Source organism: Pseudonaja textilis, chromosome Z (genome assembly GCF_049901715.1).
Source record: "Pseudonaja textilis isolate UNSWEBS1 chromosome Z, rPseTex1.2, whole genome shotgun sequence".
NCBI classification, from domain to species: domain Eukaryota; kingdom Metazoa; phylum Chordata; class Lepidosauria; order Squamata; family Elapidae; genus Pseudonaja; species Pseudonaja textilis.
This window is the reverse complement of record NC_142008.1, coordinates 124876576-124894341: the sequence shown is the minus strand read 5'-3', so window position 1 is coordinate 124894341 and position 17766 is coordinate 124876576. Positions and strand designations below refer to the sequence as shown.

The 17766-nt window shown below is 46.6% G+C and overlaps 1 protein-coding gene across 1 annotated transcript; it reads right to left on the bottom strand.

Annotated features, from left to right (window-relative positions):
- Window positions 1-580: 580 nt before the first annotated feature.
- TP53 (tumor protein p53) lies at window positions 581-17728 on the bottom strand. The gene is given in 12 exon segments (XM_026722699.2): window positions 581-2506; window positions 2642-2748; window positions 2905-3020; window positions 4134-4252; window positions 5152-5261; window positions 6703-6815; window positions 7618-7650; window positions 7653-7733; window positions 7736-7802; window positions 12021-12353; window positions 13240-13370; window positions 17371-17728. Coding segments are annotated over 12 exon segments (1479 nt in total). The 5' UTR covers window positions 17549-17728; the 3' UTR covers window positions 581-2415.
- Between the last annotated feature and the right edge of the window lie 38 nt (window positions 17729-17766).

Genomic DNA, 17766 nt, shown 5'->3' with positions numbered 1-17766 from the left:
GAACAGGAGGAAGAACAGGAAAGAGGAGAGGGAAAAGAGGAAGGAGAGGGAGGAAGAGGAAGGCAAAGAAAGGGAGGAGGAGACGAGAAGGAAAAACAGAAGGGGAAGAGGAGAGGGAGGAAGAGGAGAAGAAATGGGGGTGAATTGGAGAGGGAGGAGTAGGAATGGGAGGCAGAAGAGAGGGAGGAGGAGGAAGAGAGGGAGAAAAGGAGGAAGATGAAGGACCACGGAGGGTTTTCTCTGATCTAGATTGTTTTCTTGCAAACATTTCATATATAACCAGAGCAAATCCCCCCTCCTTCTACCACTGATGACGTTCCCCAGTTGGGTCATGAAATGTCTACAAGAAAGCCACCCAAACTCAGTGAACCCCAAAGATCCCATATTTTTTTCCCACCCCAAAGATCCTAGAAGGGGACGGGGGTGGGGTTGAAAACACAGAACTGGGGGGAATTTTGTAAAACAGAGACGTGTCCGATCCAAACAGACATTGCTGGACAGTTCTATATTTTTTTTCCCCTCCTCATCCTGGTTTAGAATTCAAATGTTCACCTGGACCCAATGACCACTTCTGTCCAACTTTAAGGAAAAAAAAAACATTTTTTTATTCCATACAAAAAGCTGGCTTACAAAACAAGGGGGGGCGGGGGTGGGGCGCGAAATCCAGTATATATAAAAAAAATAACGTTCCAGAAAATGAAGAAGGGGATCGAGGCCAAGTAATTTTTTTAAAAAAATGGAAACTTAAAAAAAAAAAATTAATACTGTATAAATGAAGAATGTAATATGGTTGTTAAAACTAAGGAACCAGAAGGCTGTTCTTTTTTTACAAGGTTGGCAAGATTCAGGACTACAAGTCCCAGAATTCCCCATTGGCAATTGTGGACTTCAACTCCCAGAATTCCCTCTTCTTCAAATCCTTGGCAAGCTTGCAAAAACTAACTTCGCCAACCTTTGCTGGTGGAAGGGAGGAAGGAAGGAAAGAAGGGAGGGAGATGAGGATCTGAGGGGAGGGGCAAGGAACCAGCCCTGACCACCCCTCTACCCAAAATTGACCCTTTAGGAAATGACACATACACACTCCATTTTTTTGGGGGAATCTAGAGGAGGGGGTGTTAGGAATATGAGTCACCTAACAACTATTTGGGTTAGAAATATATAAACCAGGATGAGCATTTTAAAACTGTATCTTAAAGAAAATGCAAAACTGTAATTAGTGTGGTTTCTCAAACGGCCATAAGATGGAGCCAGAAACCTGGTTTGTCTTAGTCTGAGTCTCAGTCTGAGTGAGAGTGTATCTCTGTTTCCTTCTGTTGGAATTCTTGCCGTTGCTCCCTTTTTCCTAATTGACTGATATTTCTGGATTTGATGTAAGTCTGAGACTGAACTGTTTTTGACACTGGGCTTTGTTATTGGATTATCCCTAGACTGAAAACTGACTGAATTAACCTATGAATGACTTTGGACTGCTTCTTTTGAACTTTGCTTAAACCTTAAGTAAAAATCTACATTTACTGTACAGTGTATCTGTGTACTGTGTGTGTATTATTCAGACAGTTCTCTCAAATACGTCTCCCTGTATGCGCTCATTTTCCTAACGGGGAATTACCTCAACAGGGGGCATTTTTGAAAACCAAGTCGCAAGGGGAGGGATTTTTAACAGCCATTTTTTGGGGGTGGGGGAATGTAAAACCGAGTCAAACAGACCACCCCTTTTGAGGGGGGGTTATAATATGGAGACCCCCATATGGGGACCCCCAAAGGGATGGAGAAGGGGGAGGAAGGCTGGGAGCCTGGGGGGGTGGGTGGAGATCCCCAGTTAAGATTGGCGATCAGGTGGCAGCTGATTTGGGGGCTGACAGCAGGGATGGGCTGCGACCGGTTTGCCACGGTTTGCCTGAATCGGTTGCTAATTTTATCATTTTTAATGGCTGGTTCAGTGAACCGGCAAATTCCACTCCTGACTGGCCCTCGCCCACCCCGGCCTCCCAGGAGTTTTCACGTGGCCCATTTTGGATCCCAGATAAGTACAGGCCTGCACAGAGGCTTGGGGAGGGTGAAAAATGGGTCTCCCAGAAGCTCCGGAGCCTCATCGTGCTCCGGAGCCTAATTTTGTCCTCCCGGAGGCTCGAGGAAAGCCCCCTAGACGTGGTGTACGAGGCTGACTAGGCCAAGCCCACCCAGCAACCGGGCAGAAAACCGGTTGCTGAAATTTTGGAAGCCCACCCATGGCTGATGGGGACCCCAAAAAAAACCCACACAGGGGCTTTTGCAAGACGCCAGATTGGGAAATGGGAGCAACCTTGGTAGTCAAAACAGAGAAGAAAAGATGGTGAGGGAAGGAAGACGAAAGCATAATATACAAGAAAAAAAAAGGTGAGGGGTGGGTGTCAGGGTACGTGAACCCCCCCTCCCCTAATTGGAGTCCAGGGTCTCATCCTTCATCCGGATTTTCTTTTGATGAGGCGAAGTCAACTTGGCTCCTCGTTTCCGGGTCTTCAAGAGGCTGGGGAAAAAGGGGAAGAAAAAAAAAGAGCGAGCTCGAGTCAGCGAGCCAAGCCACAAAGACGGGATTCGCGCCCAGGAGGGACAGAGGGGAAGGGAGCATTCACATATTTGGGGTGAGGGGTGCGTTACCCACCTTTTCCTGCACTTGCAGCCCTCTGTGTTCTCCCTCCCGTGAGCCTCTTTGAACTCCAATGCATCTAGAAGTTTCTTTAGCATGTCGTAATGGGCGCGTTTGCGAATCTGTGAACAAAATGGACGCCTTACAATGTCGGCTCGGGTACAAGCTGCTCCTGTGAGCCCCGCCTCCCCCCACCAAAGCTGGAACGTTTGCCTCTTGAAGGGTTGGTGGTCACCCTCACCCCAAACCGCCAAGGGAGGCCCAACAACACTACTCACAACGAGCGTGTAAACCTCGGGCTCGGCTCCCGATTCACATTCAGGTTCATCTTCCTCTGGCAGGATTTGCATTGGTCTCCTGCTGGGGGCGCAAGGACGCTGGTCTTGCAAAGGAGCTGGAGAAGCGAGAGGCAAGGATGAGCGGGGGGGGGGGAACCCCACACCACTGAAGTCCTGCCCTCTTTGAAGGCAAGGAAAGGAGGCTACAGGGAAGTTCCTGAGCCGTGTCTGCTCCTCACAACTTCCTCCTCCACCTCCCCTCTCGTTTTCATGAGCAAACAACTTTGGGATAAGAAGCTTTATATAAGTTTAATACATGACATGCTTTTATAAGCTTAATCAATAAAAAGAGAACACCCTTGCGGTATCCTGTGGCAGGGAGTTCCGCGGATTAACCGTGGTCTGCAAAAAGAGGTTCCTCCCCGCAATCTGATGTACTTATTTCCTTGGATCATTCCCCAGCCTCAAAATATTTGGAGAATCGTCTAACTAAACTGCTTTATTGCCGAAAGGCTCTGCGCGGGAATATTCTAACTAATCTGCTGTATTGCTGAAAGCCTGCATGCAGGAATTTTCTACTTAAATTGCTTTATTGCTGAAAGCCAGTGAACAGGAATCTTCCAACTAAACTGCTTTATTGCTGAAAGCAAATGCGTGGGAATCTTTGAACTAAACTGCTTTATTGCTGAAAGCCAATGCGCAGGAATCTTCTAACTAAACTGCTTTGTTACTGAAAGCCTCTGTGCAGGAATCTTCCAACTAAACTGCTTTATTGCTGAAAGCCAGCGAGCAGGATTCTTCTAACTAAACTGCTTTATTGCTGAAAGCCTTTGTGCAGGAATCTTCTAACTAAACTATTGCTAAAAGCCAATGCGCAGGAATCTTCCAACTAAACTGCTTCATTGCTGAAAACCTCTGTGCAGGAATCTTCTAACCAAACTGCTTTATTGCTGAAATCCAATGCGCAGGAATCTTCCAACTAAACTGCTTTGTTACTGAAAGCCTCTGTGCAGGAATCTTCTAACTAAAATGCTTTATTGCTGAAAGCCTAAGCGCAGGAATCTTCTAATTAAACTGCTTTATTGCTGAAAGCCAATGCGCAGGAATCTTCCAACTAAACTGCTTTATTGCTGAAAGCCTCTGTGCAGGAATCTTCTAACCAAACTGAAGGCTCTTTTGACTCGGCCCCCATGTCCCACCCTTCCTCCTCCTACATCCTTCAAATTTACCCTTTTTCATCGGTTCCGAGGATTTTGCTTCCTGCTGAGTGCACTCCTCCGTTCTTCGGTCTCGTCCGGGGCAGGCGCAGACCCGAACGTCAAAACAGCGGCGTCCCAGAACCTCCCCTCTATGCAAAAAAAAAGAAGGGGTGTCCTTAGAGATTTGGGGAGGATGGAGAGAAATGTTGTGTCCCACCTGCTGAGTTGGAGATCCCATTCCTGCCCCGGGTTCAGTGATGGAAAAATAAAATCTGGTTGTTGCTGCTTTAATTGATAGGCATAATTGCATTTTTGATGAGTTTCCCCTGTTTTATACTGTCACTTCTGCAGCAGCCTCCAGACAAGCCCTGGGTTCGAATTCTGGGATGTACTATGCAACCCATAATCCTTTCCGAGATATTTCCCAACTAGAAATCCCCAATTCCTTTAAACGACAACTGAGCTTCTCACAAACAGCAGGTCCTTGACTTAGGAATGGTCGCTTAGCGACTGTCCAAAGTTACAACAGAGCCCGAAAAATGGGACTTATGACCTGGATTCTTACGACATCTGCATTTGTGGCCGTTTGCAACCTCTTCAATGACATGACTACAGTTTGCCATGTTGTTTTCTGGATGCTGATATTTCGGCAAAAAAGAAAAAAAAGAGCCCTCTTGTGGGTTTGCTTAATGACCGTAACATTCTCTTCAGGATAGTCACAAAAAAAAAAAGCCTCCTGAAATTTGATCAGAGTCATGTGATATATATATTTTTTTTACAAAATGTGGGCATTCCTACCCTGCACAGGGGGGTTGGACTGGATGATCTCTCATGTCCCCTCCACAGGCTAGGAGTCTACAATTTGGTGGCCAACCCCGCAGAATCGGGCTCAGAATCGTGGGCGAATGCACAGGGTTAGCTGGCTCTGTGCGGGACGGCGCCGAATGCCATCCCGCCCATTGTTCAATGGGCAGGTTCCGAGTTCTAAACACGACTCCTCGTCTTAAACTCAACAGAGACCGGGAGGAAGAGGAAGAAGGGCACTCACTGTGCTGTCTCCAATGTCAGGATCGTCTGAATGGGGCGCCGGTTCATACCCCCCATGCACGAACTGTTGCACATGTAATTGTACAGGATGATGGTGGACGCCATCCCCACCTGTAGGGCAGAGAGAGAGAGAGAGAAATTTGCACAAATGCAGCTGGTCCTCACTTAGCAACCATCTGAAGTTACGACAGATCTCCACGGGGGAACTTATGACCCAGTTGCATGGTTTGAGAATAAGGGAAAAAAGCAGTACTGTAATTAAGTAAAGAATATGAAGTTATATCTACTGAATCAATAGAAAATATATTATGTAATGAGTGGTATAAATGTGGAATAAGAAACAGTGAATTAATAGAGAAAGTAATATGTGATAATTGTAATGTAATAGGAAACTAAGTGTAAGAATAAGATTAAGAAATGTAGATGATGTCTTCAATGTTGGTATAATTGTGTATTTTTTTTCTATGTTTTTAAACTGTTTAAAAACCGAATAAAGTTTGTTTGGGAAAAAAAATATATATGTATAAGATGTTCTATACGTGGCATTTGCTCCCAATGAGACTAGCCAAAATGCATCCTAACATGAATCCAACATGATAGAAATGCAGACAGAACCAAGGTACCTTCTACCATATGTGGTGGTCATGCCTAGAAGCCCAAAAATATTGGGATTAAAATATGGAGTTGGCTCCAAGGGATAGTGGAAGAACAAATAGAATTTAAACTGGAGTTGTTTCTATTGAGAATATTAAGGGGAATTATAGAAAGAAGATTAAATATATCCTATTATATATTCTGACAGCTTCAAGAATAATATACACACAGTGTTGGAAACAAAATTGCATGCCTCCCAAGGTATGAATAATTCAAAAAATTCTAGACTGTGCTGAAATGGACAAATTGACATTATAACTAAAAGAGAAAGAAGTCGGGAGTATTACGCCATTTGGAATAATTGGTGCAATCAGTTGAATAATAGAAATAAATATAAAGCAAATAAGAAAATTATAGAGAAAAGTAAACAATGTATATAAAGATGTATAAATGTAGATATTTATATAAAATTGATGTGTAGAATAATGTGTATGATAATGATGATATAGTACTGTTAAGGTCAATAATGTGTGTTAAAGGTGAAAAAGAACAATAAAAATTATTACAAATAATAAAAATTATTACAAATAATAACAACAACAACATTTCTGGTCTAAACTCTACTTTCTGGTTAACCATCTCTTTATTTGCCACCGGTATTATTATTATTATTTTTGCTTTTATACATTTCCACCACATATGATAACAGGTCCCTATCTCTATTTTTACATTTCCAGCACTGTGGTGATAGTTATGGAATGCAGTTTTGATTTCCAAACTGCCGCACTGCTCTTTCTGTTGGCAACTCTAAAAAGAGCAGGAAAATATTTTATGAGTTGACAGGCAGCAGAGATGAAGAAATGGAAGATGGGGAGGGCTGGGGTTGACCCTCCCAAATCACCTCTTCACCCTTGCCTCCCACCCACCCAATTCCCCCCCCGCCCCCAAAAATATTCACCTGAGGCTTCTGGTAAGGAACCAAGACGCTGTGCCGATTGGTGGTCGGGTGTGTGTGGTAACTGGCCTGAAAGTTCCCTTCTACGCGGATGAGATGATCAGCGGGGATCGCCTCTATGAAATCGGGGTGCAAAAAAAAAACGGGGGCGGCGGAGTTTTGAGTTTACGGCTCCCTTGCAAGTCGCAAGAAATTTCACTGTTGGAAAGCCGGCGGGTTCCCCCTTCCCCCGTTGATAACTGGTCCTCAACTTACGACGGTGCTCGTTACGACCCGCGGTGGCGGGATCAGAATTGAGACGCCTGGCCATTGAACTCGTATTTACGATGGTCGGGGCGTCCCGAGCCAGGGTGTGTGTGTGTGGGGGGGGTGTCACATGATCGCATTTAGCGACCGTCTGACCGGCCAAATTGAAGGGGAAGCTGGATTCGACGGACGGCCGTGTGACTCGTTGAGGAATTGCTGCGATTCACTTAACAGCGGTGTCGTAAAATAGGGCAAGTCTCGCTTAACCAATGTCTCACTTAGCAACATAAATTTTTGGGCTCGATTGTGGTCGTAAAGCCGAGGACTACCTATAACTAGTCCCCCACCCCAGGGTCCTGGAAGACCCCCTCCCCATATGTCAAGCCTCTTCATTCCAGCCTGCCTATGACCCCCGTGCCCCAGAAGACCCCTCCCCATATTTCAAGGCCCCTGCACCCCAACCTGCCTCCAACCCCCCATGTCCTGGAAGAACCCACCCCTCATATTTGAAGCCCCCTGCAACACAGCCTCCTCACAACATCCCCCGTGCCCCAGAAGACCCCTCCCCATATTTCAAACCCTCTGCAACAGAGCCTCCCCACGACCCCGCCCCTCCTCCGTGTCCTGGAAGACCCCACCCCCTTTTCTCCGCCCCCAATACCCCCTGCTGACCGTCGTTGTGCTCCGGGTGCCGTTCGTGGTGGGGCAGCGCCTGACTACTTCGGCCATGTGTTCAGATCTCTTGTAGACGGCCATGGCGCGGACCACCGAGCCGGACGGGGGACCCCGGTCATCTTCACTAACACTTTGCAGGTTTTTCCCATTTGGCAGAAAAGCTTGTTCAGGGATGGAGAGAACTGCGGTGGGAGACGAATTCAGGAGAGAAAAGAACCCCCGTGGGGAATTTAGAAGAGAAGCAGCTGGAAGGGACCTTGGAGGTCCTCTAGCCCAACCCCCTGCGGTTAAGTGAAAAAGTAAAAAAAAAAAGAAATAAAAGAATTCCCGGAGCGAATCAAAGATAGGCAGTCTTTTGACTTACAGCCGTCCCATTTAGCGACCGCTCAAAGTTACAACGGCATTGAAAAAAAAGTTACAGCTAGTCCTCGAGTTACGACCATTCCATTTAGTGTCCATCCAAATCTACCCAAAATGGGACTCAGAATCATTTTTCACATTTGTGGCCCTCGCGGCTTGATGATTGACTTGCATTTATGACGGTCGCAACGTCCCCAGGGTCATGCGATCCCCTTTTGTGACCTTCGGACAAACCAAGTCATGGGGGGGGAGCCAGATTCACTTAATGACCCATGTGACTCACTGTAAAATGGCAGCAATTCACTTAGCGACGGAGGCGAGAAAGGTTGCAAAACATGGTAGAACTCTCTTTTAACAAATCTCATTTAACGACAGAAATATTGGGTTCCTTTGGTTAGGGACCGTTCAAAATTACAACAGCACTGGAAAAAAAAAAGACATTAGGACTGTTTTTCACACTTAACGACTGTTTGTGGCACCCCAGTCACATGATCCAAATTCAGACACTTGGCAGCTGACTCACACTTACGACTGTTGCTGCGTCCCAAGGTCCTACAACCCCCTTCCGCGAGCCTTCTGACAAGCAAAATCCACCAGGGGGGGCGAGAGATTCACTTAACGACCACCTTACTACCTTCAAAACTGCAGAGATTCGCTTAACGACAGGGGCCAGAAAGGTGGTTAAACGGGACAACACACTTGCTTCCCAACCGTCTCAACTTAGGAAGAGATTTAGACCTCAACGGTAGCCGTAAGTCGAGGACTTTTTTCACTTTTAATATTTTTATATTATTTTTATTTCATTTATAAACTTACCCAAAGTGTATTAAATTTATTTATATATTAAATCTATTTATGAATTTATCAAATTTATAAATTTAATTATTTATAAATTTATTAAAGTCATTTATAAATTTATTAGTTGTTTATAAATTTATTAAGTTATAGACTCCATCAGCACGTTGTCATTTTTTCCAAAACACCCCCAATCAATAAAAAACCCACACTTGACCCCACCCCCTCCTCAAAGGCCTGCCCTGAATTGCAACTATTTATTGTTGTGACTGAGGAGAGGGGTTTAAGATTTTCATTGCACCCTCTCCCCAATTTCAAGCAAGCCCCTTACCCAAATTTTCCAACTTGGCGGTGGGAATTTTGACCTCCTTCTGCCTTAATTGCAAGAAAAAAGGGAATTTGAGGTGTGGAGAAGAGGGTCTCTCGCCACATGCTGGAAAATGGGGAGGGGGTCTTTACCCCCCCCCAAACTCCGCTCCCTCTTGAGGAATCTTCAAAGCCCAGCCATTGGGTAGGCAGGCCGAAAAACGGGGGAGAAGAGTGGGGGAAGCAGTGGTCTCCATCCAAGAATCGGGAAAGCGACTAATGGGCAGAGCAACGAATCGATGCGTTGAAAACATTGAGAAAAATCGGTACGCCAGCTAAGCGGCGAGTTAAAAATTGGGGTTCAAGGAAGAGGGGCAGAGGGTCTCTCCCCCCCCCCACCTGCCATCTTACGGGTGTCAACTCCTAAAATATTTCTACGGTCTTTTTTAAGAGTTGCCAACAGAAAGGGAGGGGGAGAAAAGGGGTTTGAAAGAGCAGTGCGGCAGCTTGGAAATCGAAAGCGCATTCCATCAATAGCTTTTCAAAGATAGTAACTAGGAGACCGACGTTTCTGCCAGTGCAATTGGGCGTCACGGCCACAATCGTGACAATGGGATGAGGAGAAATTGAGGAGGGGGGGGAAAAGGGAAGGTATCCCAGGTTTTTGCCGGGGAGGGTCAAAAGATGTGTGAAATATTCACCCAAAGAACAGGGTGTGTGTGTGTGTTGTCTAATATGCGCTTCGTCCACATTTCTGGGTGTCTCCATGAGGCTAAAATCCAATTAATATAGATATTAACGGGACATAGAGTTCTCGGCTTACGACCAAAATCGAGCCCGTTTCTGTTATTAAGCCAGACATGGGTAAAAGTACGTAATTCTGCCCAGTTTTATGGTTTTCTGCCCGTCGTTAAGCAAATCGTTGTCCATGTCTAAGTTGTTAAGTGAATCCATCTTCCCCTCCCCACCCATGGGTGTCAAAAGGTCACCTAAGGGGAAATCCCCTGATCCAACCCTCCACCCCACCCCCTGGGGGGGACACTGTGACCATCAAAAAGGGGAGCCGGTTGCCAATCGTCAGAATCTGGATCACGGGGAGGCGGTGACGGTCATAAGAGTGAAAAACCGTCATAAGTCACGGTTTTTGGTGCTGTTGTAAGTTTGGTCGCTAAAGGAACCGTTGCAAGTCGAGGGCTATCTGTATTCATGGAGGGGGGTCTCCTGGGGGGGCAGGAGCAGGAAGGTGTGGATTTCTGCCGCTAAACGAGACAAGGCTTGGGTTTTGCCTCGTTTTACAACTGTTACTGCCAGTCGTTAAATGAATCATCGCTGTGAGACATGTGGTTGTTAAGTGAATCCCATGGGCTTTGCTGGTCAGGTCACCAAAGGGCGTGACCCCTCCCCGCAGGACACTGCGACCGTCATAAGTGTGAGTTGGTTGTCAACCGACTGAATGTTGTGATCCACGGTCGTTAAGTGTGAAAAATAGTCCTAAGTCAGTTTTTTTTCAGTGCCATTGTAACTTCGGTTACTAAATGAAACCGTTGTAAGTCGAGGACCACCTGTAAAACCGGGAGCTCTTTAATTTCTGGGAAACCCATCAGTCCCTTTCCTCCTTCGGGGTATTTTCCGAAATAACTGGGGGTTGGAGTGAGATGATACCCATAAGGCACTTCCTGGGGGTGGGGGCCCGCCAGGTTGGTGAAACTGCTATAGATTCCTCCAAAATGGCAACCAGCAAAGCAGTCTGGGAGTTGTAGTTCAGAAACCTGAGGCCACCAGACACCTCACCTATAAACTACCGCTAATCCTTGTTTTATGACCGTTTTGGGGGCCCGACGGTCATTAGTCAGGGCGATTGATAAGCAGGTCATCACGGGACCGATTGTACAAGCTCTTTAAAGTGGCTGCCGTTAAACACCTCGATCCTTAAGCAAAACCATTGCCCGTTATGGAGCATTTTGGGTAGTTTTTGATAAAAAAATGATGTCAATTGTAGTTGTGTGATTGTGGGACAAAGCAAAGGGGCTGAGTTGCGGTCCGGTGACCACCAAGGAGGGGAGCGTGATCGGAACTCGGAGCCCAGGTCATATATATGAATCTTGGGCCTGCGGTAACATCAGGCCATTGCTAAGCAGAACGGTTGTAAGTCGAGGACAACCTGTATTATATGCCAGCCACCTCTATCCCCTGAGCTACACTGGGGAAAACACAGGTGTGTGGCAGGCACATTTCGCACTCAGAACCTGGTTTCAGAAAGAAGTGAGGTGCTTCCAAACCTCACAATCTTTTGTGTAGGCCACAAAACCCGGCTCCAAATAGCCCCACCCTGTGCGCTTTTTAAAATAAACAGGATCAATGGCAAACCGAGATTGCCAGCAGGAAACCTAGAATCTAGGTTAGGTTGACCTCACCCATCCATCCTGTGCGTTTTTAACAAACCAGGGTCGATGGTAAACTGAGATTACTGACAAGAAATGCAGAATCTAGGTTACGTTGACCTTACTCATCCACTTTTTAACAAACCAGGATAATGGCAGAGATTGCCAGCAGGAAATATGGAATCTAAGTTGACCTACCCATCGACCCTGTGTGCTTTTAACAAACCAGGATTGGTGGCAAACAGAGATTGCCAGGAGGAAACAAGGAATCTAAGTTATCTTGACCTCAACTGTCCATTCTGTGCATTTTTAAACAAACCAAGATTGATGGCAAACAGATTGCACGCAGGAAATGTGGAATCTAGGGTTATGTAGACCACACCCATCCTTAGGGGGAAAGGATTAACCTGGGGTGGCCACCATTTTGACTTTTGTGACCTAAACGCCCTCCCCAATGCCCCCGATCAAAACAGAAGACCTGTTTTTGGGGTGAAAGACCCCTCCCCACAATTTAACTCTACAACTGGCAATCTCCCCCGCCCCCGTCTCACTTCGTACAGTGTAAGTGACCGACTTGGCAGTGCCCGACGGCTCAAACTCCAGATTAAAGCCGAACTGGCCAGGATAATCTTCGGCGAATGGGAAGACGCAGCTCTCCGCAGCCCCGTAATCTTTGGGGGAACAGAGTAGAAAGTTGGGGTCCCCCGAGAAGTTGCCCAAACCCAAGTTGATGCCAAAGTCTACTCCCCCTGGATAGCCTTCGGACAGAGGAGCCAACGGAGAATCGGTCGCCGTAGCCAACAAGCCAAAGTTGGCTTGACCCATGGAGCTGCCCCCTTCCTCGGAGAACGGAATGATGGCTGGTTGGGTGGAAGCCACCAACGTCGATTCCTAAAACATACAAATGTAATTATATCAGTGGTGGGAACACGGAAATATAGGACAGATTAGGGCAGGGGGCAGCTGGCGGGGGCCAACTAATCGCCGGAACAACCGGATCGCTCAAACCGTTCCAAACCGCCTGAATACCACCCCTTGAGGCATACCAAGATGTTACGGAATGACCCACAAACATTCCTACACCTTAGTAGTTGCCATAATTTTTTTTTAAAAAGGGGTGTGGGAGGAAATCTGGAAGACCAGGCAGCAGTTGGAAAGCGGAAGTACGTTCCAACTCTTTATCTTTAAAAGAGTACAACTAAAATACCAGAGCTTTTGCCTGCGAATATATTTAGTTGGAGAACACGATTGATGATATCCAGCCTGTGAACGTGCTCAATTGGAGAATCTGGCTTATGACATACCCGAGGGGGGCGGGGAAGGAGGGAAACAGGGTCACAGGTGACTGTAAATTACGTATGCCAGAGTTGGCTTCATCTAGGTTAATGCCAGCATGTCGCTCCTAAAAAAATCTTTTGAAGTTTGGCTCGAGAATCATGATTTAATTAGGGTGATTGCTGGAATCCTGACATTTACATGAAATTTTCATGTTGATATGACATGTTAACATGTTGCTTTGAACGATGGTTTTCCTGATTTGACAAACCAACGATTCCCGGCATTTTGGCGCCCAATAAGCCACAAATCGTGGTTTAGTCAATATACATTACATACCTTGTAACCTAGTTGACAAGGTAGTGCTTGCTTCTGTTTGGGGAGACAACTGAGGCAAAAAGAGCGGGTAAATCCGTATTGTTAATCCGCGGTGCTGGCTGGGGAATTCTGGGAATTGAAGTCCCACAACCCCGCAATGGCTGAAAAGGAATTTCACACTCACCAAAATCGGATTGACGATGGAGGACGTCCACATCTCCTCAAAGGTCCCTTGGCTGAGGGGTGGGCTCAGCATTGGGTCGATGTCTTCCTCCGCGACTTCCTCCATGTTCATTCTTCTCTCCGATGGGGAAACTGAGGCAAGGAACGAAAGAGGTGGAAGCAAATGTCAAATCTCGTTCACCCCATCTGAAATGGAAACCATTTTGGCGCCAGTAATGTAATTCCCTTCTTGTAGGGGGGGGGGAGATGCGGCAGGACTACAAACCCCAGGATTCCCTGCCACTCACAACATGGCGAAGGAGACCAAAGAATTCTGGGAGCTGCCACGAAGAGCAGCTTGGGAGGCTGATGTATTTATTTTTATGGTGTATAAAACCAAGTTATAAATCTGGCCAACTCACAACTGTGAGCGGCTAACAATTTTTTTAAAAAACCCAAAACACCATCATACAGGTAGTCCTCGACTTACGGCGCAACGGAGCCCTGGTTTTCTGTCACTAAGCGAGACCATGAAGTGAATTTTGCCCCATTTGTGCTATAAATTTCTGTCGCTAAACAAGACATAGGTTGGGGTTTGCCCCATTTTACGACATTTCTTTCAAGAGTTGTTAAAGGAATCAGTGCGGTGGTTAACTCAGTAATGCCGTTGTTAAGTGGATCTGACTTCCTTGTTGACTTTGCTCATCAGAAGGTCACAAAGGGATCACACGACCCTAAAACAGTCGTAAATATGAGTCAGTTGCCAAGGCTCCCAATTTTGATCACAGGGAATGCAGCAACGGTCATAAGTGTGAAACACAGTCATAAGTCACCTTTTTCAGTGCCATTGTCACTAAATGAACTGTTGAGGACTACCTCAGAGAGTACTCAACATACGACCATAATGGAGCCCCAAATTTCCATTAAGTGAGGCAGTTGTTCAGCGAATTTTGCTTCACCTTATGACCGCTATTAAAGTGAATCACTGCAGTTCTTAATTTAATAACCCGGTTTTTAAGTGAATCTGGCATCCCTGTTTGGCTTCTCAGAAGGTCACAAAAGGAGGTCATGTGACACCCCCCAAGGACATTGCAATCGTCATAAATATGAATCAGTTGCCAAGCTGTTGAATTTTTGAAAACGGTCATATTTCTCACAGCTTTTGTAACTGAATGGTCACGAAATGAACTATTGTAAATCACGGGACTATGTATAATAAAAACATATTTCAAAAGACCCCATTCTAGCTTACAGGATTTAGGAAAGATTTCCTATTTAATTTATTTAATCTATCTATATAAAAGCGAAAGGCTCCTCACGCATCGTCACAAAATCTCCAGAACTGTAAAGCCTACAAACTTGAAATTGGGCCCGTAGGTTTGGCTTCTAGGGACCCGCTAAGAAAGGATTTTTCCAAATGACCCTCAGAGCATTTAGACTATTTCCATTTATGTTTTATGCCATCCAGACATTAATAAACAGAACAGTAGAAAGATGGTTATCTCTTTCATCCCATATCATAGAGGCAGGGGGTTGAGCTGCTCCCAATTGTTGTTGTTGTTATTGTTATTATTATTAACCCCTCTCTGATGCTAAGGAGTTCTATTCCCCCTCCTCACCTGAAAAGAAATCTCTTCCAAAGGCAAAACACAAACAGAGGAATTTCAGTTTCACAGCACCCAGCAGCTTTAGGACAGAACAGTTGAGCTAAGCCACGCCCAGGCTCCTTGCTGTCTCCTTCTTGCTCACACAGCAAATACTCTTTCAGTTTCCAAACAGCCCTCCACTCTCTCTCCCACATGGACAAGACGCTAGTCAGATGAATACGCATGGATGCTGGTAGGCAGAGGCAGAATTCCCCCTCCCCCTTATTTTCCTCCCCCAAAACTAAGCCCCACCGCATAGTTTTGTAGCGAAGCAACAAATAATTGCAAATATGCAATTATGCTCTGTTCAGACAGAACCCTACGTTAAATCCAAGCTACCGTGTTTCCCTGAAAATAAGATCCTGTCTTATATATATTTTGCTACCAAAAAAGGCACCAGGTCTTATTTTCGGGAGATGTCATCCACTGACTAACCTCATTTGCGTGGGTCACTCCTGGCCTCCTTTTCACTGTCTGAGGCCTTCAAGAACTACTTCTTCAGTATGTGTTAATAATAACAATATAGGAAAATACTTTAAATGCTACGATGGTCATTTTGGAAAATCCTTTCTTAGGGAGCCCTAGAAGCCAAGAGGAACATAGGTGCCCAATTTCAAGTTTGTAGGCTTTACCGTTCTGGAGATTTTGTGGTGATGCATGACGGGCATTTTGCTTTTATATATATAAAAGATTACGTTGTGCCTTTCATTTCCTTGTTTGCTTTTTAGCGGTTTGCACAACCTTGATATACAGTCAATTAGAACAATGTTTTTTTCAGAATTGGCCTCTTTAAGACAAGTGGACTTCAACTCCCAGAATTCTGCTGACTGGGGAATTCTGGGAGTTGGAAGTCCATCTGTCTGAAAGGGGCCAAGCTTGTGAAAAACAATTTAGATTTTGACTTCAGACTGCAGCTTCCAAATTCTGTCTCCAACCAATACCCCAAAACCGGACATTTTCTACACACACCCCTGCCTCAATTTGGGCCTTATATTGATTTATGTACTTTAATTAGAGATTGCTATTTTGCACTGATGCTGTTACTAGTTTGGTCATGAAATGTCTGCAAGGAAACCACCAAACTCGAGAGAGCAAATCCGAGACCAAATCCGATTTTTTAGCCTCGCAGAAAATGCATCCTTTTAAAACCCCCAACTAATTTTCAAAACGGGCAATCCGTGGTATTATTTTTCTTTTAATTTAACTTAATTTAATTTAGTTCCTCCACCCCCCACCCCCAGCCCCCTAGGAAACAACCATCATCCTGGCGCCGGCTCGACTAGCAAAATTTTGGAAGAATCAAGAAAAGCTTTAACCTGCTTCCTTTCGCATCGTCTTTAACAAAAACAAGGAGGCCAGTGAGGCTATACCACAGCGTAAAGAGACGAGGGGGAAATGATTAAAGCTCTCCCCGGGCCTTATTCATTCAGAAATATTTTTTTCCATCTTAAACACGATGTATCTCGATTTCTACGTGCAAAAAAAAACCACGTAAAGCCCTTTCTTAACAATCTCAAATCCCACCCCCTCCGACCCCTTCTTTTGGTTCCTTCCCACCGCAAACAACAACGGAGCGGACTGTACTATTCAGAGGATGATTCCCGAGACGGGGGGGGACGGAGGTGAAATCGAGCGCAAAAGTGACTCCGATTTTCCCGCGAAGATTTAAGCCAGCGCTGGCCTTTGCATCGGTTCTACTCCGGTTTAAAAGCAGAATAACCGTCCCGGTGTGGCGAACGTCCATTGCAGACACCTGTTTCTCTCCCCTCTTTCCCCCAAATCCAGGAAGGACTTTTAAAATACACTTATTTAAAGGGAACAGCCCTCAAAGAATGTGATGTAAGGGGGGGTTGGGGGCTTCCATTGTGTCAAGGGGGCCGAGGGCAACTTTGCAGCCAGGCTGTTTTGCGGGAATCCCCCTCCTTCCCAACAAAGCCCCCTCCCCGCTTTAGATCCATGGCATGTCATGGGGAGGGGGGGGTCTTATTAGCCACGAAGTTCAACAGACCAGCATTCATGTCTCTTCCCCCACCCCCCAAATCTTCCTCCTCCCACCTCCTAGGGATGTGATGCAAAGGGGGAGACATGGTGTCAACTTTGCAACTAGGCTGGGATTTTGGGGTGGTGGTGGATGGGGGGACCCTTCCGCTTTAAATCCATGCCGAGGGGAGGGGGTCGCTTCCTCCCTCCCCCCCACGCTCCGAACGGAGCGTGGGAAAAAGAGAGAGAAAAAGACGCCAACGTTCCATCGGTTCGTGCCAACGTTCCACAGCCGAACGCTGAGGTTCCCGACGTTCCATTTCCCTCTCAGCGCCGCTTTCGCTTTCTTCGGCGCCGGCCAAAACCGGTCAGCCGGAGCAGAACGGAAGCACCGGGTTGAGTCAGCCCTGCAAAGAGCCGAGCCCGTCCTGCGGCTCGAGAGGAAGGGGGGAGGGAGAGAAGGGACACCCCCTCCTCACGATACCAAGACACCTCCCCACCCCCTCTCCACCCATCCCCGCGGTTACCGATTCTGCTCGATCCGGTCCCCACCGCGCTGCGCTCCGCCCGCCAGTGAAAGCGACTTAGATTTCCAGGTCTCTCTGCAGGTTTCCACGCGGTGGGGATTCCCCGACTTGAACCCGCCGCTCGCTCTCGCGAGGTGGGGAAGGAGGAGGCGCCCGAGGCGATTTTTGGAGCAGGCATCTAGCCGGGCCCCCCCGGCGGGAGAGCTCTACCTGTTGCAACGCCGCCTGCAATGTCTCCCCACACACCCCCTCGCTCCCAAGAGGGTCATTTCTGCACCCCACGCATCACCCCCTCCGCTGCAGAAAAAGCCCCCCCTTCCTCCGGCGAGGCTTTGCAAGGGCCGGAACTACACTTCCCATCATCCCTACGCGAAAGGAGGGGCCAAGGAAAGACGC